The 23,742-nt window shown below is 54.7% G+C and overlaps 1 protein-coding gene across 1 annotated transcript in view; it reads left to right on the plus strand.

Annotated features, from left to right (window-relative positions):
* The window catches only part of Myh9 (myosin heavy chain 9), an 86,285-nt gene extending 63,252 nt beyond the window's left edge, over positions 1-23,033 (plus strand). Inside the window, exons 16-41 of the mRNA XM_059246895.1 lie at positions 787-980; positions 1,099-1,220; positions 2,123-2,192; positions 4,282-4,442; positions 5,666-5,774; positions 6,801-6,932; positions 7,787-7,993; positions 8,393-8,530; positions 9,130-9,253; positions 9,635-9,806; positions 11,008-11,220; positions 11,785-11,929; positions 13,157-13,363; positions 13,533-13,637; positions 13,804-13,956; positions 14,113-14,361; positions 15,846-16,058; positions 16,169-16,381; positions 16,652-16,813; positions 17,788-17,916; positions 18,843-18,931; positions 19,014-19,137; positions 19,430-19,638; positions 20,099-20,207; positions 20,284-20,456; positions 21,583-23,033. Of these exons, the coding sequence (XP_059102878.1) occupies positions 787-980; positions 1,099-1,220; positions 2,123-2,192; positions 4,282-4,442; positions 5,666-5,774; positions 6,801-6,932; positions 7,787-7,993; positions 8,393-8,530; positions 9,130-9,253; positions 9,635-9,806; positions 11,008-11,220; positions 11,785-11,929; positions 13,157-13,363; positions 13,533-13,637; positions 13,804-13,956; positions 14,113-14,361; positions 15,846-16,058; positions 16,169-16,381; positions 16,652-16,813; positions 17,788-17,916; positions 18,843-18,931; positions 19,014-19,137; positions 19,430-19,638; positions 20,099-20,207; positions 20,284-20,456; positions 21,583-21,700 (4,040 nt within the window). The 3' untranslated portion in view covers positions 21,701-23,033. The remainder of the gene's footprint in view (positions 1-786; positions 981-1,098; positions 1,221-2,122; positions 2,193-4,281; positions 4,443-5,665; positions 5,775-6,800; positions 6,933-7,786; positions 7,994-8,392; positions 8,531-9,129; positions 9,254-9,634; positions 9,807-11,007; positions 11,221-11,784; positions 11,930-13,156; positions 13,364-13,532; positions 13,638-13,803; positions 13,957-14,112; positions 14,362-15,845; positions 16,059-16,168; positions 16,382-16,651; positions 16,814-17,787; positions 17,917-18,842; positions 18,932-19,013; positions 19,138-19,429; positions 19,639-20,098; positions 20,208-20,283; positions 20,457-21,582) is intronic.
* The last annotated feature ends 709 nt before the right edge of the window (positions 23,034-23,742 follow it).

Below are 23,742 nucleotides of genomic sequence, written 5' to 3' on the forward strand. Positions count from 1 at the left end.
GCTGCTGCTTTGTTGTTACCTTGGAGAGAGCAGTTCATTTCACTGCTGCTGGGCAGGAGCCATATAGACAAGAGCCATGTCTTTTTGGGTTGGTCTAGAGGATGAAGGCCTGTGTGCAGCGCCCTAGCACCATGTGATACCATATAAATGTTCCAAGGAGAACCTTGGAAGTGCTTGGGGCTGGAACTGGTTTTTTTAAATTCTTTCTAATGCTGCCATGTGCTGACCTTCCCCCTTGCTTTAGAGGTCTCAGCTGGGGAGGACCATGTGTATGTAGAGACTACTCTGAGCCCTGTCTACAGTGGCAGAACATGTCTGGAGATCAGTGCTTGGCTCTTAGCACAGTGCTTATAAGCAGAGGTCACTGTAAAGGCAAGATACTATTTCTTTGTCAGCTAGGACCACAGGAACCCACGTGTGTGAAGCCAGGGTTTAACACCAGAGCCAACCTCTGAGAATTCTCTCTGTCCCAAACACATTACCAGCTTCACTGATTCTCCCTGGGAGTATGGGCTTCCAGAGTTGGCTAGGGTAGGGGACATGAGCATATAAGGTCAGCCTTGGAGATGCACTGGAGATATGTCTCAGGACTCTGCTGTCGCTCCCCAGGTTCCTCCTGCCCAGGTCAGGTCTCTCCTACCCAGAGGCCTTTGCACTTCTCAGCTCTGGTCAGAAGGGTCCTGCAGCTCCACACTGACTATCCTTTTTGTCTTGATGTCTGTCTCTCTTGTGCCCCCTGCTCCGTCGGTGTGGCCCTGCCACTCACAAGCCTTATGTTCTTCACAGTGGATCGAATCATCGGCTTGGACCAGGTGGCTGGCATGTCGGAGACAGCCCTACCCGGTGCCTTCAAGACACGGAAGGGCATGTTCCGGACCGTTGGGCAGCTGTACAAGGAGCAGCTGGCCAAGCTCATGGCCACGCTGAGGAACACCAACCCCAACTTCGTCCGCTGTATCATTCCCAACCATGAGAAGAAGGTGAGGATACTTGGCGTGGTGGGGCGGGACAGAGCCGTGTCCCTGCCAGCCGGGCTCACCTGCCCCTTTCTCATTAGCTCCTGGATACAGTAGTGAGCCCATGCGCTTTCCTTTCCAGGCTGGCAAACTGGACCCACACTTGGTGCTGGACCAGCTGCGCTGTAATGGCGTCCTTGAGGGCATCCGCATCTGCCGCCAGGGCTTTCCCAACAGAGTGGTCTTCCAGGAGTTCCGGCAGAGGTGAGCTGGCCCGAGCCCTTTCTTTGGCCCAGGCCACATGAAGAGTAAGCCTCAGGTGGACGGCTTCCTGAGAACCTTTAGCTGGGGCTGTGTTACTACCATCCATGAACAGTAGGGTCTGGCCAGCTCTGTGCACCGTTCGCTGTGCCTTGCGGGGAGATGGTTTTTAGTTCCGGTGCCACCACTGTCTCCGTGACTGTGGTAAGGCACCACAGGCAAGGCGGCCTACAGGAGGAGAGGGTCACTGGGCTCATAGCTTCAGAGGATTAGGAGACATCACTGTCACCTCCCAAGGCCACCAGCTGGGGACCTAGCATTTAGATGCCGAGAACATAGGAGGCATCTCTCTGAACCCAGCATGTGAGAAGAGTTGTCCCCTTCTTATTGCTGGAAGGAATGTCACTCTGCGAGTGATGATGGGCTGTTCCCATCAGATGCAGCCGGACACTTTTGGGGCATTGAAGGGACTTTGTGGAGCCGGCTTGTAAAGTGCTGCAGCGTTTGCCATGGTGCTGGTGACTTGGGCTTATGTGTCTAGTGACTGTTGAGTGAAGAGAGTTCCCATGATGCAGCCATTTATTTTGTGGGCCAACCTGCAGTGTCCAGGGAAGCGGCGAGTGTGGCTCCCTGGGTCCCCGATGAGGACTCTGTGCAGTTAGCAGGGAGCAAGCACAGCTTATTCCTGGGGGCCGAAACATTCCAGTACCCTTTCCAGACTCACCCCCTCCTCAGCCATCTAGCCAAAGGAAGAGCAGGGTGCAACTGGGCTGGGACCCCCTCTTTGGGAACTCTGGGAACTCCTGCTACCCCACACGGGGGACCTTAGTTTTTGGTTAAGCTCTAGTCCATGCCGAAGTGAAGCATGGGTGGAACGACCAACTTTTCTTTTCTTCCTTCCTCAGGTATGAGATCCTCACCCCTAACTCCATTCCGAAGGGCTTCATGGATGGGAAGCAGGCGTGTGTGCTCATGGTGAGTCCTGCTGCGGTTCCCTGGAGTGGGTACCTTTGGCAGTTAGGTCACAGCTGCTCATGTGGCCACCCTGTGGGACGGTCATTTTGATCTGTGGATGCCTGTGCTGCGTGCTCTCTGCTTGTGCTCAGGTTCTGAGTTTTCTAAGTGCCTTGAGAGGCTGTCCTCGAAGGCCTTCGGTGGTCAGGGACGTGTTGGAACCAGGACAGACAGCCGAGGACTAGGCTGTAGGAGACAGGATTTTGACAGGAATTGGTCTGTTCCATTCGGGGAACATTCTGTTGCTTTCTTGGCCTCATTTCCTTTGGCTCAGTGTGTCTATCTATGGCAGCTCACAACCAGGACTGTGAGTGGTCTTGGGGTTGGCCCAGCGTCGGGAATTTGTGCCTCTGGAATTTGTGTCTCTGGGCTTTCCTCCGGATGCTTCCTGCCCTGGCTTGATGTGTAGTGCACACTCTGGGTTTTGATGTAGTGACCAATGGTCCCAGTGCCCCGTAGCCACACGCGGGGTTCAGTCTCACCACGGCCCTTTCCTGTAGTTCTTATGCATCTTATTCTTCCCGGCCTGGCTTGTGCGAGCGGCCACTGCTTGCTGACTCAAAAGAGTCGTGAAGAGGGGCTGCTGGGATGAGGCATTGGAAGAAAAAATTTCCAACACTTCTCATGCACAGAAGGTTTGTTCAGTGATTGGGAGATTAAGATGAGAAGGAAGTGGGGTGGGGGGATGCTGCCTGCTGTCCAGATGCTTGTCCAGTAGTGGGCAAGGCAGGGTTGGGGGGGTTTTCTCCCCTGGACCCTTGGCCACTTTTTGTCGGGTAGGTTGTGCTCCTACAGAGACTAAAGTCTTCCCTGTCTCTTCAGGGAAGATGTGTATGGCTATTCCTAGATCTTGTCACATGGTAAGAGATCTGGGTGCAGGCAAGGGACAGGCCACCTCCTCCCCTAATCTTTGGTCTTTCTACCAGGACTTCTTGCCAGACTAGCAAGGTTGTTCAGGAGCAAAGGTCTCCTAGAACTCGTGTAGAATACTCAGTGACAGTGCCACTCTGAGATTATTGTAAATCCCTCCACTCCCAGACAGACAGGGGCTGGTGGTTCGTGTAGTTGTCGGTGTTAGTCACTTTCCTCATTGCTGGGACCATGTACCTGACACATGGCAGCCTTAGGGGAGAGGGTTTGTCTTGACTCACAGTTTGAGGGTAGAGTCCGTTATGGGGGAGTAGAGGGGTAGTGGGAAGACAAAGTGAGGCGGCTGGTCACGTGGCCTTTGCATCAGGCAGGAGACATGAGGGGCGCTCAGCTGTTTTCTCCTTTCTCCTTGATTCAGTCCAGGACCCCAGTCCTTAGGATGGTGTCACCTACCTGTGCCATCCTCAGGTAAACTCTGGAAACATCCTCACACAGACTTCCAGAGGTGTGTCTCCTGGGTGATTGTGAACCCAGTCATTGACAGCAGAGAACCCCCTAACAGGTGGGCTTTCTAAGAGAGCCCTGCTGCCCTGACTGGAGTCGGTCAGGTTTGCCATGACGACTGAGCTTGCCTGGTACTCACTGGGTGTTTTCCCCCTGAGCTGAGTGCTTCTGACACTCTTGGGTAGTGCCCACAGCCCTGCTGGGAGGGAGGCATCTTATTTGCTGTATGCTGTCTTTTTTTTTTAAATCACATCACCACCCCCTTTTGCAGTTGAGAGAAGTGGCCTCCTAAGGGGCACAGCCCAGGGTCTCCAGGTGGTGCCAGGTCCTGAGGCCCAGGAGGGCACTTGCTTTAATCTCAGCGCCAAAGCGCTTCAGCCGCTTCACAGTGGACGGTGTCCTGGTCGAGCATTTGTGGAGTGTGACTCCAGAGGGTGCACAGGCAGGAGGTCGAGGGGTCTCAGGAGTCCCGGGTTTGACAGTCCGGTTTGTCGCTTTGCTCCTCGCTGTTCCTCCTCTCAGTGTCCCCGAGTCCTGTGTTCTCTGGTCCCGGGGCAGAGGCTCACAGAGGAGGTGCAGCTGCCCTCCCAGGACCAGTGGGACGGCTGGGCTGAGGTGGGTGTGGCCATTCCTCAGGGTACAGAGCGGCGCAGTCAGTGGTCTGTCTTCCCTCTAGATCAAAGCCTTGGAACTTGACAGCAACCTGTACCGCATCGGCCAGAGCAAAGTCTTCTTCCGGGCAGGGGTGCTAGCCCATCTGGAGGAGGAGCGGGACCTGAAGATCACCGATGTCATCATTGGCTTCCAGGCCTGCTGCAGGGGCTATCTGGCCAGGAAGTGAGTTGCCGGGACCCCTACCCCGTACACCCTCACTTGTGCTCCTGTCGCTGAGGAGAGCTTAGACTGCTGTAGTTGAAAGCCTCTGGGGCCAGGCAGAACCTGTCTGTGGGTGGGCCCCACGCTCTTACTGCCTCTCTGCTTCCTGGATTTCTCCTGCCGATGGGTAGAAATGGCTGCTTGTGAAGGAGTTTAGAGGGACATGTGGGAGTCAGGCAACCGAGCTTTGATGTGTCCCCAAGTGTCCATTTATTGTAATCCTCACTTTGTACCATGACCCCCAGGCCCATCTGTGCCTGTCCTCACAGAATGGTATGTTCCATGGAGGCATCCTGAGCTCCGAATGTAAAGTCAGTGTGTTCAGATTCCCCTGCTATAGGGCAGCAGGCAGAGCAGCAACATTCAGGTCCTAGAGTCTCTGGTCATGCTCCAGGGCATGTCCCAGTGTGAGCTCTGAGCCCCAGTGTGGGAGACTGTGGGAGTCCAGCTCTGACCTGCTCCCACCTTTCCAGAAGGGTTCTTAGGTGAAGGAGAGAGGGATGAGAAAATGTTAGATAGAAAGATAGACCTGGACTATGAGGAGAAAGGCAGAGACACAGGATAGCTTCAGGAGGGCCTGGGTCAATACCCAGCAGCCTCTAGGTTTATTGAAAAGGGATTTTTATAACAATGCCAAGGGAGAGGCAAAAGACCTCCCTCTTGCAAGATCAAAACACACTGTACAGCCAAGTGTAGACCCTTCCAAACACCTGGTAACCACGCCCGTGGTCAGATCATCCCCTTATGCACTCCTGCTGGGTAAAGCAAGCCCAGATGCTCGGACCCTGAGTAAGTTCTCACTAGAAAGCCTCTGTGGGTCTCCACACCCCAGGATGAGCATGGGTTTGTGATGTTGGGAGACATGGAGGCCCCCTCCCTACACATCTTTTCAGCACATTGTCTGCTGATACTGTGCACCTCCAGCAGCTCAGATAGGGAGGCAGCGTGGGTGGATACCCCAAGTCCAAGTCCCCTGGGCACAGTTGGAAATCATGACCTTGCATTGAGTGGGGTCTGTCACTGGTTTTTTCGGTCCTTTATGCCTGAGAGTGCCTCAGTGGAGGGCAGTGATTGAATGACGCATGCCCTTGCCAGTCGTGTGTTTGGTGACTCGTGAGCCAGGGCTGTTGGTGCCTGTGTGCTTTCCCTCACTCTGAGTTGCTGACTGTGCCCTTCACCTACAGGGCCTTTGCCAAGAGGCAGCAGCAGCTGACCGCCATGAAAGTCCTACAGAGGAACTGCGCCGCCTACCTCAGGCTGCGTAACTGGCAGTGGTGGAGGCTTTTCACCAAGGTGGGTGCTGGGAGGCTGTGGCCTGGGAGGCTGTGGCCAGGTGCTCCACAAGCAGCTCGACCTCCTGCTGCTCATGTAGGGCTTGCTGTCCAGATCACAAGCCTTTCCTACAGCTCCCCAGGGCCCAGCAGTGTGAGCTTAACCTGGTCCTGTCCAGTGTGTGCCAACATTACCACTTGTTTGCTATGAATGGCAGTGCCTGGGCTGGGCCAACTTAGAGAGCAGCTCCTGTAGGTAAAGCGCTGCCCAGCACTCCAGCCCCATGTGAGAGACACTAGCCTCCTGAGGTACCTCAGGACAGCTGCTCAGAAGTTCTACTTTACACTCTCAGTGGTGGCACACACCTTTAATCTCAGCCCTCAGGAGGCAGAGGCAGGTAGATCTCTGATTTCAAGGCCAGCCTGGACTACAGAGTGAGTTCCAGGACAGCCAGCACTACACAGAGATTCAGTCTCCAAAAAGAAAAAAAAAGTTCCTTTGTAACGTGTTCTGGTTTCTTTAGTTTATAATGTATGATAACTGCAGAGTGTTAAATACCAGAGCATTAGGAAGAGTATAAGCTTCACTCATGGGCCCCTCACACTGAACTGCACTGTGATGTTTCTGTGTTAACTCACACTCCTTTCTCACTTGCAGTAAATGTCAGCCCTGTAAACTGTGCATTCTTACATAGCCAGGCTTCGACTTGTGCACACAGTCTTGTGTTTTGCGCTTTCTGTTTGAGATTCCCATCAGCATCAGTTACTAGGATTATTCCCTAGAGGGTGGTTCTGTGTATCATTCCTGAATCTTGGTGCTATAAACAGTGCTGTCATGAGCATCTCTATGCACGTGTAGAGATGGTTTCCCTGCAACATAACTAAGTGGGTCAGAGGCCTGTTGCACAGGACTGACTTCCAGGAAGGTTGTACCTGCTTGTACCTCCTCCCCAAGTCATCTCTAGAGCTTGTATTCCAGAAGTGAGGGGGCTGCCAGAGGTGGACAACCCCTAGCCAGCCTTAACTCTGCCTCTGTCTTCTCCCCCAGGTCAAGCCCGTGCTGAACTCGATCCGGCATGAGGATGAGCTGTTGGCCAAGGAGATGGAACTAACGAAGATGCGAGAGAAGCACCTGGTTGCTGAGAACAGGCTGACAGAGATGGAGACTCTGCAGTCTCAGGTAGGCGGCTGGAGACTCCACCCATCCATCCCAGCTGCTCTCAGTGCTGCCCCCTAGTGGTCACCACAGGCAGGCTGGTTTGCAGCTTAGAGAACATTTGCAGTCTAGTGGGAGAGCCGTCTTCAGCATCTCTTTATACCACCCTGGTGTGTGTGTGTGTGCGCGCGCACGCGCACACACACACACACACACACACACACACACACACACACACACACACACACACACACACACACACATGTGCCGGGGGGAGGCTGCTCAGTGGAGAGGCGAGTTCAGGAGCTCTGGTTTGAGGTCCCACCCTACCATAGAACCCTTCAGTCCTTTTTACGGACATCCGAAGCTCTTGAGGAAAGCCCCAAAAGGATGTAAGGGCTGTGTGGGAGCTTGAGTACTTCTGGCTGGAAGCTGTTCTCGTCCATGTTTTCTTGGAGGAGGGAGTTTAAGCTGTAAGCACCCACCCTGGAGCTGCCTGAAGAGTGCACATCAGCTTTCTGTGGCTGTGACAATGCACCTAAGATAAATAACTCCAGAGGGGGATTAAGAGATTCAGCCTGTGGTCACTGGCTCTGTTGTTTCTGGGCCCTGTTGAGGCAGAATGTCCTGGTAGAGGGAGTGTGGCGGAGCAGAGCCAAGGAAGCAGAGAGAAAGAAGGGGTCAAGGCCTTAATATTCCCTCCGAAGGTGTGCCCCCAGTGACCTTCTTCATCAGGCCCCAGCTCCTAAAGTTTCCGTCAGCTCCTGACAGTGCCGTCAGCCGGCAGCCAAGCCTTTAGTGCTTGCCTTGGGAGACATGTCCCATCCGGACTGCAGGGAGGGCACAGGGAGCTCAGCCTTTGCCTCTGCCCTTTGCAGCTGATGGCAGAGAAGCTGCAGCTTCAGGAGCAGCTGCAGGCAGAAACAGAGCTGTGTGCCGAGGCTGAGGAGCTCCGGGCCCGCCTGACAGCGAAGAAGCAAGAGCTGGAGGAGATCTGCCATGACCTGGAGGCCAGGGTGGAGGAGGAGGAGGAGCGCTGCCAGCACCTGCAGGCGGAGAAGAAGAAGATGCAGCAGAACATCCAGGTACCACCTGCACCTGCCGGTGGGGCGGGGCGGGGCACACAGGGCTGCTTAGGGGCTCACCGTCTCTGGACAACCCGCGGCCCATGACAGGCACACGGATTCAGTCGTCACATCAGCCTTCTTTGTCCGCTTGGGTGTCTCTGTGGAAGCTTGCTGTTCGGGATGGTTGCTCTCAATCTCTATGCGGCTACCCAGTTGAGCATTGAGGCTTTTGAGTTTCTCTCCTTGGTCCCTGCTCCACCAGCCTCAAGCAGGTGGCCTCAGCGCACGGCCCTCTGTGTGGCATGCTGGCGCGAGCAGCCCTGGGGACAGTGTGAAGCTGTGCCAGTCGGGTTCCCCGAGTGAGTGCCAGCCAAGTGTGTGTGTCACACGCCCTTCTTGCGTGTCCTCTCCCGTTAGGAACTCGAGGAGCAGCTGGAGGAGGAGGAGAGTGCCCGGCAGAAGCTGCAGCTTGAGAAAGTGACCACTGAGGCCAAGCTGAAGAAGCTGGAGGAGGACCAGATCATCATGGAGGACCAGAACTGCAAACTGGCCAAGGTGGGCCTGGTGTGCCATGCCGTCACGGGGTGGGCCTGGTGTGCCATGCCGTCACGGGGAAAGCTGGGCGGTGCAGGGCCATGCCTGCCCGCCTGTTCACCTGTAGTGCCACAGCTCTGCTCAGCAGGGAGTTGCTTCTCTCAGGGTTCCCAAGGCCTCTGGGCACCAGCTCCAAGTGTAAAGGGGTTTTCTCATGAATACAGAGGCTGGGGGAGGGGCTTACCATTTTTCCTTGGTAAAGGAAATCCCAAAGCTTTTGAGATTGAGGAAATACCAGGTGGCATCCTCTCATAGTGGCAGGGACATGACCACTTACTTGTCCCTCGGTTAAATCAGTTGATATCCAGAAGTCTTTCTTACCTGACCCCAGGGAGGTCTTGGACACCTACATTTCTAGTGTCTAAGGATGTGAATTTACCCAGATGTCTAGGGTAACTTGCCAGTCACCTCTTAGACCCAGTAAACCCTGAACTTGAACCAGTGTGTAAGGTTTAAGTGTTCACCCTTGACTCCTCCATTTCTGGTTGAATCCTCCTTTGGAAGAGCTGAAGAGTGTCCTCAGCCAACACTGAACTCTAGTACTCTTTCTTCACTTCCAGGAGAAGAAGCTGCTGGAAGACAGAGTAGCCGAATTCACTACCAACCTCATGGAAGAGGAGGAGAAGTCCAAGAGCCTGGCCAAGCTCAAGAACAAGCACGAGGCGATGATCACTGACCTGGAAGGTGAGTCACGTTGGGCATGAGCGTCCTGTCCACCCAGGTTGCTGAGCCGTGCATACGGCCATCAGGCTTTAGGGACAGGATCTGGTTCTCTGGGGAGTCTGGGCTGTCGACTCACTGCTGCGTGACTGGACGGTTGTCTGTGCGAGGAGTGATAAGCATGAAGCTTTGATATGGCATGTGTTGGGCACAGAGACACAGAGGCCTTGGTAGCTCGTGGAGCTATTTCTCCATCTCAGAGCTGGGTGTGGGTGTGTGCATGGTGTCCCTTTAAACCTTCCGTGTGTCTTACAAGTGCACAGTGTCTGGTTTTATACACTCAGTTAAGAGCAGGCAGGAGTGTGGCCACTGAGGGCTCTGTGTCTCCCCCGCCCTCCCTGGCAGAGCGCCTCCGTAGGGAGGAGAAGCAGCGCCAGGAACTGGAGAAGACCCGCCGTAAGCTGGAGGGAGACTCCACGGACCTCAGCGACCAGATCGCAGAGCTCCAGGCGCAGATCGCCGAGCTCAAGATGCAGCTGGCCAAGAAGGAGGAGGAGTTGCAGACCGCCTTGGCCAGGTGAGGCCCCGCTACTGGCCAGCGTCCCATGTGCTGTGGCTTCCTGACTGTTCTTGGTGCTGCGGGGAGCCATGAGCATGCTCTCTGCTCCTGCTGCAGAAGGGCCATGGGGGGAGACTTCTGATCCACAGAAAGTCACCTACAACCCATTCTCTGGAGTCCTCCCTCCCTCTCCTCCCCTTCCTCCCCACATCCCTCTCTCCTCTCCCTTTCTCTACCCCCTTCTCCTTCTGGTCCCCTGCCCCCTCCTCTTTCCTTACTTGTTTATTTTGTGGCTATAGGCATATACTAAAAATAATTTTTGTACTTTTTAATTTTTTTTTTTTTTTTTTTTTACATTTGCTTATTTGGGGTGGTGGTGGCACAAGGGGTACGCGCTACAGAGCGCGTGGGAGGTCAGAGGTCATTTTGCCTGAGTCAGTTCTCTTCTTCCATCGTGTGGGTCCCAGGGACTGGACTCAGTCATCAGGCACCTTTGCCTGCTGAGCCATTTCACCACCCTGTTTACATTTTTAAAAAATTAGTTTTTTTAAGAGTAACTTTAGATTCACAGCAAGATTGAGCAGAAGGTTGAGATTCTCATACATGCCCTGCCCTCACATGTACAGCCACTCCCTCCCTCCCTCCTTCTCTTCTCCGCCTCCTCCCCTCCCCAGCCACTATTGTTGTACAGTGCTCATGTAAATTCAAAGCACATCCACATTTTTACTTACAGTCATCATGAATTACAATGTTTTATTCCTTTTAATCTTTTCAGTACATGTTTGAATTTAATGTATTTAAGGTAATCTTAATTTAGAAAATGAAATAATTCTATCCAATTCTCAAATGGTATTTCTCTTTAATATATATATATTTAAGTGTGTGTGTGTGTGTGTGTGTGTGTGTGTGTGTGTGTGTGTGTGTGGTGTCTACTTGAGGGCCAGCAGAAGGCATCAGAGCTCCTGGACCTGGAGTTACAGGCAGCCTGAGCTGCCATGTGGGTGCTCGAAGTTGAACTCAGATGCTCTGAAAGGGCAGCCAGTGCTCTTCTCAACCCTGGAGCCATCTCTCCGGCTCGACATGGTATTGTTCTTAAACATCCTGGATGGTTGAGCTTTGCTGAGGTTGACCCTCAGTCCATGATTGTGACTGCCAGATGCTGCTTTGGCTGCACCTTCCTAAGGTGGCCCAGTACTGATGTCACTGATCTTTTTGGCAGAGTGGAAGAAGAAGCTGCCCAGAAGAACATGGCCCTGAAGAAGATTCGAGAACTGGAAGCTCAGATTTCTGAGCTCCAGGAAGACCTGGAGTCTGAGCGAGCCTCCAGGAATAAAGCTGAGAAGCAGAAACGGGATCTTGGAGAAGAGCTGGAGGCACTGAAGACAGAGCTGGAGGACACTCTGGATTCCACGGCTGCTCAGCAGGAGCTGAGGTGTGCCACTTGGTGGGATGGCCATGAAGGACAGGGAGGTGAAGCTGGGGAGGCCAGGCCACATCACACATGGCACAATCCTCTGCACACACATCACACACACAGCACAGTCCTCTGCACACACATCGTGGCCTGACTTGGCATGAACCAGGGAGCATGCGTGCTGATGGTTCCTCAGTAGCTTCTTCGCTGAGAAGAGTCCCTGCTGAAGAACCTGGTGAGACAGGGTGGATCCTACTAGGCCTGAAAAGGCACGAGTTTCTGCAGTCTGCATGCTAGATTGGGCCTGAGGGTGGATGGATGGTTAAGGAGGGAGGTCAATGGTAGAGAATCTGTGCAGTCTGGGTGTGGTGCAACTCATCTGTAATCCAGCACTTGGGAGATGGAGCCAGAGGGTCAGGAGTTCAGGGTCGTGTAAAAACTTGTCTAAAAAATCCAGGAGCGAGAAGGAGAAGCTACGTGAATAGGCTCTGCCCTTTTTAGGCCTCTGCAGTCGAGATGAGCCAAGGGATAAGAGTCCCCCAGGGATGCTTGGCCCCCACTCTGAGCGTGCTTTCTCTCTAGGTCAAAACGTGAGCAGGAAGTGAGCATTCTGAAGAAGACTTTGGAGGATGAGGCCAAGACCCATGAGGCCCAGATCCAGGAGATGCGGCAGAAGCACTCACAGGCCGTGGAGGAGCTGGCCGAGCAGCTGGAGCAGACTAAGCGGGTACGGGAACTCTGGGAAAGGCAGGCTATGTCTGGGGAGGGCCCAGATGGGCCTTGCTGCATCTAAACCAGTGTCCGGGGAGGACAGAACAGGTGCAGTGTCGACTGCCCCAGACCTATGGCTGGGCCCCGACTTTGTCTGAATGCCTGGGCAAATAAGTTCCTCCATGCCTCAGTGTTCATGTCAGCAGAGGAGGATGGTGGCTACTCTGTCTGTCTTGTTATTTTCTGAGGTTGAGCTGATCATGATGTAAAGCGTCTGTATCAAAGGTGTTTGATTCTTTGATGATGACATGTTTTCATCTGTAACACCCTACTAGACCCATGACCTTGACCCTGAGCCAAAGGGCCCTCAATGGTCTCTTCTGACTAGGTGGCCCTTTCTTACACACCAGCAGCGACTGTCTTACTGGGAAACCCTGGTGATGTCCTGGCGACTCTTTCCAGGCAGATTCTGCTGCCCTTCTGGCTTCCAGCCCCTCTCACCATTGGTGGCAGCTAGAGCAGCCCAAGTCTCTTCGTGTGACAATCTAAAACATTTACAAACAGACCTTGCTGCACCTCCACCAGCACTGGGAGAGCCGTTCCTTAGTGTTTTTACCCAGCATGGCTTTGTACTCAGGGTCCTGTTGCTTGTCGAGCCCACTTGGTGCTGTGTGCAATGGAGTTGTTTTGCATCTATATTATGAACTGCGTGTCTTTAGTTTTGTGGGGTTTTTTTTGTTTTGTTTTGTTTTGTTTTGTTTTGTTTTGTTTTTTTGAGACAGGGTCTGATTATGTATGTAACTTTGGCTAGCCTAGAATTCACGATTGGACCAAGCTGGCCTTGAACTCATAGAGATCTACCTGCCTCTGTCTCCTGAGTGCTAGGATTGAAGGTGTGCACCCCCACACCTGACACCTTCTTAGTTCTTAAAAGAATATCACATTAGTGCTTTGAGCATTAGATTTCAAGTTTAGGAGCAGTTTTCTTTGTATTACAAATGCTGCTAAAATCCCTACAGATGACCCATGAAACTTCATAATTCTCAAATGGTCCCCCCATTCAGAGAGGAAAGCTTGGCAGTATTTTTACCCACTCTTAGGGATTTGAGAATAGGTGTGACCGAGGCTTTCCTTCTCCAGGGCTCTCGAGACAGAGGCAGCAGTCCTTGCCTCTGTGGACTTCAGAGAGCCCAGGCCCGTACCAGACCCTGGGTGCTCATTACACCCCTGCTTCCTCCTCCAGGTAAAAGCTACTCTTGAGAAGGCGAAACAGACCCTGGAGAACGAGCGAGGAGAGCTGGCCAATGAGGTGAAGGTCTTGCTGCAGGGCAAGGGAGACTCGGAACACAAGCGCAAGAAGGTGGAGGCCCAGCTGCAGGAACTGCAGGTCAAGTTCAGCGAAGGAGAGCGTGTGCGCACCGAGCTGGCTGACAAGGTCACCAAGTTGCAGGTGAGGTGTTTGCTGGACCCTGGGCCTGGGCCATCCTCACCTGCTGTCCCATAAGTATGCTTCCTCATGCTGGCTCCTCAGCCAGGCCCCCACGGTTCAGCTCAAGAGCAGTCCAGCCTTGTCAGAACAGTCCGGGCACTCAGCCTTTGCTTCTCTCTTCCCTACCCAGGTGGAACTGGACAGTGTGACTGGTCTCCTTAACCAGTCTGACAGCAAGTCCAGCAAGCTCACCAAGGACTTCTCTGCGCTGGAGTCCCAGCTTCAGGACACACAGGTGAGGACAGTGTCAGGACCCAGAAGCCCCAAGAACCCTGGCTGCCACCCCTGTGCGTCTTGTGGGCAGACACTTCTGAGCACATATCCTGTCCTTGTCTCTGCGTGGTGGTGGCTCCAGGCTGTGGCACTGCCCCTCCTCAGAGTCCCCTTTGTCCTCCGAGTAGGAGCTGCTGCAGGAGGAGAACCGCCAGAAGCTGAGCCTGAGCACCAAGCTCAAGCAGGTGGAGGATGAGAAGAACTCCTTCCGAGAGCAGCTGGAGGAGGAGGAGGAGGCCAAACGCAACCTGGAGAAGCAGATCGCCACCCTCCATGCCCAGGTGGGAAGAGGGAAGTGATTGAGGGGGGTCCGAAACTGGGTTGGACCCCCTGGAACCCCCATGGTGCAGCAGGCTGGTCCCCAGTCGTCCTGGAGAAAGACGTGTCCAGACCAGGTGCCAGTGTGGGTGTTTGCTTACCTTCCCCGTCCTGCCCAGGTGACCGACATGAAGAAGAAGATGGAGGATGGGGTAGGGTGCCTGGAGACCGCAGAGGAGGCGAAGCGGAGGCTCCAGAAGGACCTGGAAGGCCTGAGCCAACGGCATGAGGAGAAGGTGGCCGCCTACGATAAGCTGGAGAAGACCAAGACGCGGCTGCAGCAGGAGCTGGACGACCTGCTGGTGGACCTGGACCACCAGCGGCAGAGCGTCTCCAACCTGGAGAAGAAGCAGAAGAAGTTCGACCAGGTGTGGCCTCCACTCCACCTTCCGTGTCCTCCCTAGGCAGTGCGGTGCGGTGGGCATGGCCAGGTGCTCGGTCTGCAGCTTGGTGAGGGGCCGGGGAGGAAGTAACCAGAAGAGGAGTTAAGATTTAGATTTTAACCAGCCCTTGTTCCACCATGGCGATGCAGACACTGGGGCCAGATGGAATAACAAAGTAAAACCCCAGGGTCGACAAGGGACAGACAAAGTCAGCCTCTACCATGTTTAGAACCTTTTTTTTTTTGTTTTTTTAAATACATGTAGTTATTTGGTGTGGCTGGTGTATGCCTGTGCCACAGTGATTTGTCGAGATCAGAGGACAACTTAACAGAAGTGTCTTCTGTCATCAAGCTTGACGTTTACCTGCTGAGCCATCTTACTGGCCTCATGTTCTTCTAAAGTTTCATTATACATAGCCACATTTATTTATATGCTGCCACTGGCTCTTCATGTGATATAGTGGCAGAACTGAGTGGCTGCTACAAGAGGCCATACACAGTGGCCGAGCTGCTACAAGAGGCTGTATGGCCTACTGCCTCTAGGTAATGTACTTTACCTTTCTGGCCCTTCATGCGAAGGTCCCCCAACCCATGGAGCTGGTAAGGAATGGGCCAAAAGGACAAGGAGGGCAGGAAGATGAGGGATAGCAAGGTTGAGTCCACACAGAACAGGCACAGAGGTTGCGGCGGTATTTGGAGGAGGGCCCCACATGGGATTTAATTAAGCTTTTAAGCAGCCAGACTCGCATCTTTTCAAGAATCCAGTCAACCTGCTCTTTACGAGAGCCAAGGCTTTGCCAGGGGTCAGGGTGGGTGGTGATTTTGTTTCTGGGCTCTCTTCAAAGGGGCTCTTGGTAACAAATCATAGCATTAAGCAGAGGGGTTGCAGAGATGGTCAGCAGTTAATAGCAGTTCCTCCTCTTCTAGAGGATCTGAGTTCGATTCCTAGCACCCATGCCATACAGCTCACAACCACCTGTAACTATAGCTCTATGGAATCCAACACACTCTTCTGGCTTCTACTGGCACCTGAACATGTACTTATGGTGCACACATACAGAGAGATGAAAATAAGTCTCGAAAAACCTAAGCAGAGGGCTGGAGTGATGGCTCAGAGCTTAAGCACACTGGCTGCTCTTCCAGAGGTCCTGAGTTCAATTCCCAGCAACCATATGGTGGCTCAAAACCATCTCTAATGAGATCTGGTGCTCTCTTCTGGCCTACAGGCATACATGCAGACAGAACACTGTGTACATAATAATAAATCTTCAATTTTTTTTTTTTTTTAAAACCACCACCAACAACAGAAAAAAAACAAAGCAGAGATCTAGTACAGTGCTAGAGGAATCCTTGCTCTCACCGTGGGAGTCAGCCAGTCCCCGGGCAGCAGCCTTGGGCCTGTTGCTGTGGGTCTGGCTGTAGGACCCCAGTGGTCTGCAGCCTCACAGTACGACCGACCTCTTTCCCCAGCTCCTAGCCGAGGAGAAGACCATCTCTGCCAAGTATGCAGAGGAGCGCGACCAAGCCGAGGCCGAGGCCCGTGAGAAGGAAACAAAGGCGCTGTCGCTGGCCCGGGCCCTCGAGGAGGCCATGGAGCAGAAAGCAGAGCTGGAACGGCTCAACAAGCAGTTCCGTACAGAGATGGAGGACCTCATGAGCTCCAAGGATGACGTGGGCAAGAGTGTGAGTGCTGGGCTAGGGCCCGGGGCCCAGGAGAAGAGGCGGGGTGTGTGGGGTCTGAGTTCAGGGTTCCTTGCTATCTGTGCCTTGAACTAACTCGGGCTCTCTGCTAGGTCCATGAGCTGGAGAAGTCCAAGAGGGCCTTGGAGCAGCAGGTAGAGGAGATGAAGACCCAGCTAGAGGAGCTGGAGGATGAGCTTCAGGCCACTGAGGATGCCAAGCTCCGTCTGGAGGTGAACCTGCAGGCCATGAAGGCCCAGTTTGAGCGGGATCTGCAGGGCCGGGATGAACAGAGCGAGGAGAAGAAGAAGCAGCTGGTCAGACAGGTGTGTGTGGCCTCCCCGCCCCTGGAAAAGACACCAGGGACTGCCTCCTGCCTCCTCACGCAGCATCTGGGCCTGGGAGGGGCTCCTGGACCACCCTCCCACTGCCTCATTTCTCAGTCCCCTGTCCCAGGGCTCAAGGACTTACTTTGTGCCTTGGTGGCCTCCGTGGCCCGCTGGATCTCCCAGACTGGCCCGAGCTCCTCTGAGCTCAGCGCTTGAGTGAGCTTCAAGCATGATCCCTGCCTCCTGAGCTCTGCTGGTGTTCCTCAGGTACGGGAGATGGAGGCGGAGCTGGAGGACGAGAGGAAACAGCGCTCAATGGCCATGGCGGCTCGCAAGAAGCTGGAGATGGATCTGAAGGATCTGGAGGCGCACATCGACACAGCCAATAAGAACCGGGAGGAGGCCATCAAGCAGCTGCGGAAGCTCCAGGTGAGGCAGACCTGGGTTAGCCACAGATGGGGGGTTCGGTAGAGGCAGACCTGGGTTAGCCGCAGATGGGGGGTTCGGTAGAGGCCGGGAGTCAGGGCCTGCCCCCTGTGAGCCTGTCTGGAGGAGCTGCTAGCTTGTCTCACAGCTGAGGTTCAGGCTCAGAATGGAGACAGTAGTAAGAGGGGCTGAGTCGGTTAAACCAAGGAGAAGGTAGCTGGACATGCAGATGAGTCAGGGATGGTGGCCGCTTAAAAGCAGACTTCCAGAAGAAACCGGGTACCGACTGTTCAGGTTCTGAGAAGTGGCTTAGAGCCTGGGGCAACATACCTGGAATTTTCACTCACTAGTGATTAAAGACTAACGGTAATAAAAACAGCTCTTGAGCGGCCCATCATGCCTAGTGTGTCAGCAGTAGGGAAGAGTAAATGTCACATGGGCAAGGTTGTGAGGCACAGAACGTCAGCTTGTTGGTGGCATTTTTAAGAGCCACGTATAACAGGAGTCCCACTCTGCCTCTGAGAATGCCGTTGTGAGATTTGTCTGCAGAAGAAAAAGAGGGCTATTTACGGAGGGTCTTCAGCTTGGGAACAGACGGCAGGAGGATGGCAGAGGGGACCGAGTTTTCTGCCTTTAGTGCCTGCTGTCTTGTCCCTGAGCTCCCCTGGCCACTGACTGTGTGGGTTGGCCGCCATTGGCTGGTGCCACTGGCATCAGCTTCAAGTCAGCAGGAAGTTCTAAGAAGGGCGCAGCTTGCCCTGTATCCAGGGGTCAGTGCTGTGGAGAGATGCTTTGTAAGTCCTTGGAGGAGGAGGACAAGGTGCAGAGCCACCTGCCTGTGGTTACTTTTCTGCCCGTTTATAAAGTTGGCCAAAATGGTGCCAGGCTCAGAGAAGGTCCCTTTTGGGGATGTGGTCCCTAAGGGGTGTCTGAGCAGGTGTGAAGTGGGTGGAGATGCCAACCTCTTGTGCACACAGGCCCAGATGAAGGACTGCATGCGGGAGCTGGATGACACACGCGCCTCCCGAGAGGAGATCCTGGCGCAGGCCAAGGAGAACGAGAAGAAGCTCAAGAGCATGGAGGCTGAGATGATCCAGCTGCAGGAGGTGGGCCAGCTGTGGGGCGCAGGGCTGCTGCCTTCTGGCCAGTGAGCGGCAGCCTTTTCCGGAGGGGAAGGGCAGAAAGGGGAAGAAAGAAACAGCAACCTCCCGGAGGGAGTTAATAGAAGGGGTCCTTCCACGGCTTAGCCACACACCTCGGCAGGGCGTGGTGTGTGGGTTCATGCGTGTGCACATTTGTAATGGGGAAGGGATGAGATCCAGCCCTCAAGTACTGGGCAACGGACCCACCTCTTAAAAGAAAATGCGATCATTTAGCCCCCAGTCCATTTCATGAACCGATGTGTTGATTATGAGCTTCTGCGATTGCACCTGGCAAGGAGGGTCCTGAGTGCCCCCTGGGCTGCTGGTTTGGTTCCACGTGAAGCACATGGTGGGGAGAGGTGGGGTGGTGTGTCCGGATCTGGTGGACTCCCCACAAAGTGCCATTGCTGGTTTATGAGATCCTCAGTCAGATCCTCTGCTCTGGCACGGCTCTTCTACCAGGTGTGGGATGACACCCTCCACTGTCACCGTTATGATAGTGCTCTGGAGGCTTCCACAGCTCGTCTGCTGCCCTTGGTGGGCACAGAGTCCTGGACTCAAGCCTGCTTCATAAACCTTCTCAGTATCTGGTCTTACCATATGCAGAGGGACCAGCACTGCGGGTCTCGTCCCTGTTAGGCCTGGGAGGTTCCTGTATAGCCCTGGCTCTTGGCTTGACTCTAAGTACTTAGACATAGTGGCTTTATAAGCACATGCCTAAAGGTGCCCCAGGGTGGAACTGACCCTGTGTGGGCTAGAGGAGTTCCTGGGGAAGGGCTTTGCGGAGGGCACAGAGTGATGTTCTAAGGGCCCAGAGAGGATATGGGTGGGCTGCTGGCACTGAAGCTTGTGTCGGTCCCAGTGGGTCATGTTCTGGGTCCTTGTGGCAGGAACTGGCAGCCGCCGAGCGAGCTAAGCGCCAGGCCCAACAGGAGCGGGATGAGCTGGCCGACGAGATCGCCAACAGCAGTGGCAAAGGGTGAGCCAGAGGGAGGAAGCCCAGGGGTGCCTGGAGGACCCCCCCAGTGGTGCAGGGACTCACTTGTCGGGGTCCTCCCCAGGGCCCTAGCGTTGGAGGAGAAGCGGCGACTAGAGGCCCGCATTGCCCAGCTGGAGGAGGAGCTGGAGGAGGAGCAGGGCAACACGGAGCTCATCAACGACCGGCTGAAGAAGGCCAACCTGCAGGTGAGCACCAGGACAGCCGCTGCCCCTGCACGCTGGGATCTCCCTGGGGTGAAGCAGACCGTGCTGGGCAGAAATGGGATGAATGTCCACTGTTCTCTGATTGCTTCTGACTCTGGAGGCCTGTGGCTTTAAGACCAGGTTCCAGGAAGTTTCTGGGTCCTATTCCCGGGCAGGTTCCTTTCTGAGAGAGCTGGGATGTTTGGTGGTCCTGGTGTGTGAGGAGGGGGTCCTGCTGTGTCCCTGCAGCTGGGACCCAGCCTTCCCTTGAGGCCCCCGTACTCCCTTCCTGCAGATCGACCAGATGAACACCGACCTGAACCTGGAGCGCAGCCATGCCCAGAAGAATGAGAATGCGCGGCAGCAACTGGAACGTCAGAACAAGGAGCTCAAGGCCAAGCTGCAGGAGATGGAGAGTGCTGTCAAGTCCAAGTACAAGGCTTCCATCACTGCCCTGGAGGCCAAGATTGCACAGCTGGAGGAACAGCTGGACAACGAGACCAAGTAGGTGCCCCACCCCGGCTGAGGGCGCAGTGCTGGTCCTCCTGTCAGTGCAGGTTGGGTCCAGGCCCCATACGCCATCCTCACTGGTTCTGAGAAGTATGTGGAGTTTGGATGGGAACCTGTAGCCCACACTCAGAACTGGGGGCCTTCTGGGCTGTTCCTAGGGATACAGCCTGTCTTGCTCGCTGTCTGTGGGCTCAGAACTGAGACTTGGAGGTAATGAGGCTCATTCTGGGTCCCAAGCCTCAGTTTCTCCATAGACTGGCTTCTTCACCGGTCTCATGGGTCAGCCCAGGTCCCATCCTGAGATGGCAGCTACTGGGTGTCCAGAAAAGACTGGGGCCTCAGCCTCCAGGCCTCCGTGTGGCCCCGGGAAGTGGAGATTCCGGTTGCTGCCGTCTTGATGGCGGTGTTAGCTGGTAGAGCATCTCCTTTCAGTCACCATGTCTGTCCTGTCCAGGGAGCGCCAGGCAGCCTCCAAGCAGGTGCGCCGGACGGAGAAGAGGCTGAAGGATGTGCTGCTGCAGGTGGAGGACGAGCGGAGGAATGCGGAGCAGTTCAAGGACCAGGTTTGTGCTCAGGCGGAGCCTCGGTTCCGGGGGGCTGCCCTGAAGAGCCCCTTACCTCAGCCACGTGTCTCCGCAGGCCGACAAGGCGTCCACCCGCTTGAAGCAGCTTAAACGGCAGCTGGAGGAGGCCGAAGAGGAGGCCCAGCGGGCAAACGCCTCCCGCCGGAAGCTGCAGCGTGAGCTGGAGGATGCCACGGAGACGGCCGACGCCATGAACCGAGAAGTCAGCTCCCTGAAGAGCAAACTGAGGTGAGCCCGCCTCCCGGTGAGCCCGCCTCCCGGCCCTGGACCTTACGCTTTTTCTCAAGGTAGTTTGTTCTGAGCGCTGTTCAGAAACTCATCTCCGTCCAGAGCCAGTGTGCGGAGGAGAGGTGCGTAGTGACAGACATAGGGGTTCCACCCTAGTGTGCCCTCCCGGGGTCTCCTTGCCGCTGGGGCTTAGCCGGGCTCTTGAATGAACAGCAGGTTCTTGGCAGTTCATTCCCAGCCTTTTGTTTTGTTTTTCAAGACAGGGCTTCTTCTCTGTGTAGTCCTGGCTGTCCTGGAACTCGCTCTGTAGACCAGGATGGCCTCGAACTCACAGAGATTCACCTGCCTCTGCCTCCCCAGTGCTGGGATTAAAGGCGTGGCCACACCACCTGGCTTTTCCAGCCTATTTTAACAGCCTGTCTTCTTGGAACTCGAAGCCTGATGGGGGTGTTTCCATGCTAGGGTTTTTTGAATTGGCTGCTGGAGGCTTTCTGGCCTGAGTCTGCACTCCAAGGAGATGCCCAAGAGGGAAAGCTGGCATCACGATGCAGCGTGAGGGAAGGAAAGCCAGGCTTCTGTTAGTGTTAGAGCTTTGCCGATCGCAGCAGATCTTGGAAAGTCTCATTCTTCCTCCAGTCAGAGAGAATCTTGTTTTAAAGCATGAAAATAAGACTCATGAGAATTTCATCTGTGTTTTCTAATGTGATCAGAGAATGCCCCGGCCTCTGTGTGAACAGCTGTTCCCCAAGCATCCGGGTCCACTTGGTTCTTTTTGTTTTGGGGTGCTGGGATGGAACTTAGGGTCCCACATGAATTAGGCGTGTGGTCTGCCGGTCAGCACTCGGCCTGCCTGGTCCTGAGGTTTGAGCTCAGGCACCTGTTGCGGAAGGCAGCGCCACCTGCCTCCACTCAGCCGCCCTCTGCTGGTGTTCTGTGGTAAAGACACCTGGCAGGGAATGGCTGGCGATGCTCTGATGGCCCACTCCCCAGAGAGTGCTGCATGCACAGTACTGCCTCACTTCCCCTGGCAGGAGTGGTGTCCCTGGCCACATTGAAATCTGTGTACTGGGCCGTCCGTCCTCCTTAGCTGGGCCCCGCTGACACTGCCTCTGTCCCCTGCCCACAGGCGCGGGGACCTGCCGTTTGTCGTGACCCGCCGACTTGTCCGGAAAGGCACCGGCGACTGCTCAGATGAGGAGGTGGATGGCAAAGCAGACGGGGCTGAGGCCAAGCCAGCCGAGTAGGATCTTCTGCTGCCCGAGACGACAGACAGACAGACAGACGGCTCCGCCTCCCCTCCCCAGCCCTCCACACCCCTGCCTTGAGACTGCTCTGACCATGACCCCCCCCCCCTCCTCCTCCCAGGCCTCCTGAGGGCATTGGCTTCCTCTGCTGCAGCCCTTCCAGTCCTCCGTACCCCTCAAGAATCTGATACCAAAGAGTCCAGGCTGGCTCAGGCCGGTGACCAGCAAGGTTTTGCCCCACTTGCCTGAAAGCACAGGTGGTGGGCAAGGAGGGCAGCCATGGGAGTGGGCACGAGAGTTTTCTATGAATCTATTTTTTCTTCAGATAAAGATTTTACTAGCTCAGGCCCTCCGGAAGTGTTGCCACCCCCCACCCCTGCTGCCTCCTCCTCCCCACTCCTTCCTCTGCTGTTGGCAATCACACATGGTGACCTCACACCCGCCCTATGGCCCCCTTCCCCGGGCCCTTCCTGGTCCAGAAGGAGCAGTCCAGGGCTTCCGCCTCTGTGCTGGGTGCAGAACATGGGGCACTCGGGGACTTGACCCCACTCCCTTCTGGGTAGCACGTGTGCCTCCGCTCCTTCTGATGGTCAGATGTCTCAAGTGCAATGCCCCTCCCCTCCCTTGCCCAGGGCAGACTGTCCTGGCACCGGGGCAACCAGACAGGGCATCAGGGCCACACTGGAAAGGCCAACAGCCTTCCGGTGGCTTCTCCCAGCACTCTAGGGGACCAAATATATTTAATGGTTAAGGGACTTGCAGGCCTGGCAGCCAGACTATCCAAGAGCTGGGGCCCACACTGTGCACTCTCTCGCGCCCCTCCTAGGACGGGCCAAGGGTGGCTGAGCTGCACCCGCCGATGCTATAGCTTCAGATCTGCCTTCCATGGATGGTTTTGAAAGAGAAAAACAAAAAGGTTTTTCTTTTTTTCTTTCTTGGAGCAAGTGCTACAGTTCTGGGTGTTTTCACTGCCTTTCCCCTGGAACTGTGTTTAGAAGAAAGTAGCCTGTCCGACAATGGTCTACACTGGTTGCCGAGTTTCCCTGTGCGCCTCACTGCTTTGTAAATGCTGTGTTTAGACTCCCGAATGGCAAGAAGGCTTTTTTTTTTTTTTAAAAGGGAAAAAAAACAAACAAAATCAAATCATGAAGCTGCATATGCCGGAAAAGCTCTGAATTCAAGTCCCAGTCGCTGTCACGAAGGAGTGAGTGGGACTTGCACCCCCTTTTTATATAATAAAAGTGCCTTAGCATGTGTCGCAGCTGTCACCACTACAGTAAGCTGGTTTACAGGTGTTTCCACTGAGCGTCACAATAAAGACTACCATGTCCCACTCTTTGGTGTCTGGGTGTCTGTCCACAGCAGAAGGTGGCCTGGCAGGGCTGGGCCAGCTGACCCAAGAGAATCAAACTACACTTGATTCTGTAGTTTGAGGGGGCTCCGAGACATCTCGGGCGGCACTAGAGGCTCCCTGCCTGAGAAATCCAGAGCCTCCAGCCTCCATGCAGGCCAAGAGGCTGGGCTGCCATGAGCCCAGGGCATTCACTCAGGTATGCCTCTCCAAATGCTGGGGTCACCTGTCTCTCCTAGGAGGAAGGAAGAGCTGATTGGGAGTGGGGTGCTGCAGTTCTAGAGGCAGAAAGTGGGGAGGAGTGAGCAGAAGTCTCCAAGGAGGGGCCGCTGTATGCAGGGCAAATATCCCAATAGCAACAGTGGGGGATGGAGCCCCATGCTCCGGGATAGAAAGCACAAGAGAAGAAAGGGTCCGGAATGTGTCCTAGACCACACAGCCCCACGGAGAAATCAGGCGGCCTGGGAGACAGACTCCATCAGACTCTGGTTCTACTGGGAAGAGGAGAGAATGAGGCCACACTGCAGCCTGGCTCCGGCTAGATTTACACACAGGTTTTTACACTTGCCTTTGCTGTTTTCCTTAGTTTACCTGCTTGTTCCTAAGTGTGGCTCTTCATGGCTTAGCGCTTTTACTTGGTATTTGTGTTGATTTGCACATGGGACTTGGAATCTAGGCCTTGTGCTTGTTA

This window comes from Peromyscus eremicus, chromosome 20 (assembly GCF_949786415.1).
Source record: "Peromyscus eremicus chromosome 20, PerEre_H2_v1, whole genome shotgun sequence".
Lineage (NCBI taxonomy): Eukaryota > Metazoa > Chordata > Mammalia > Rodentia > Cricetidae > Peromyscus > Peromyscus eremicus.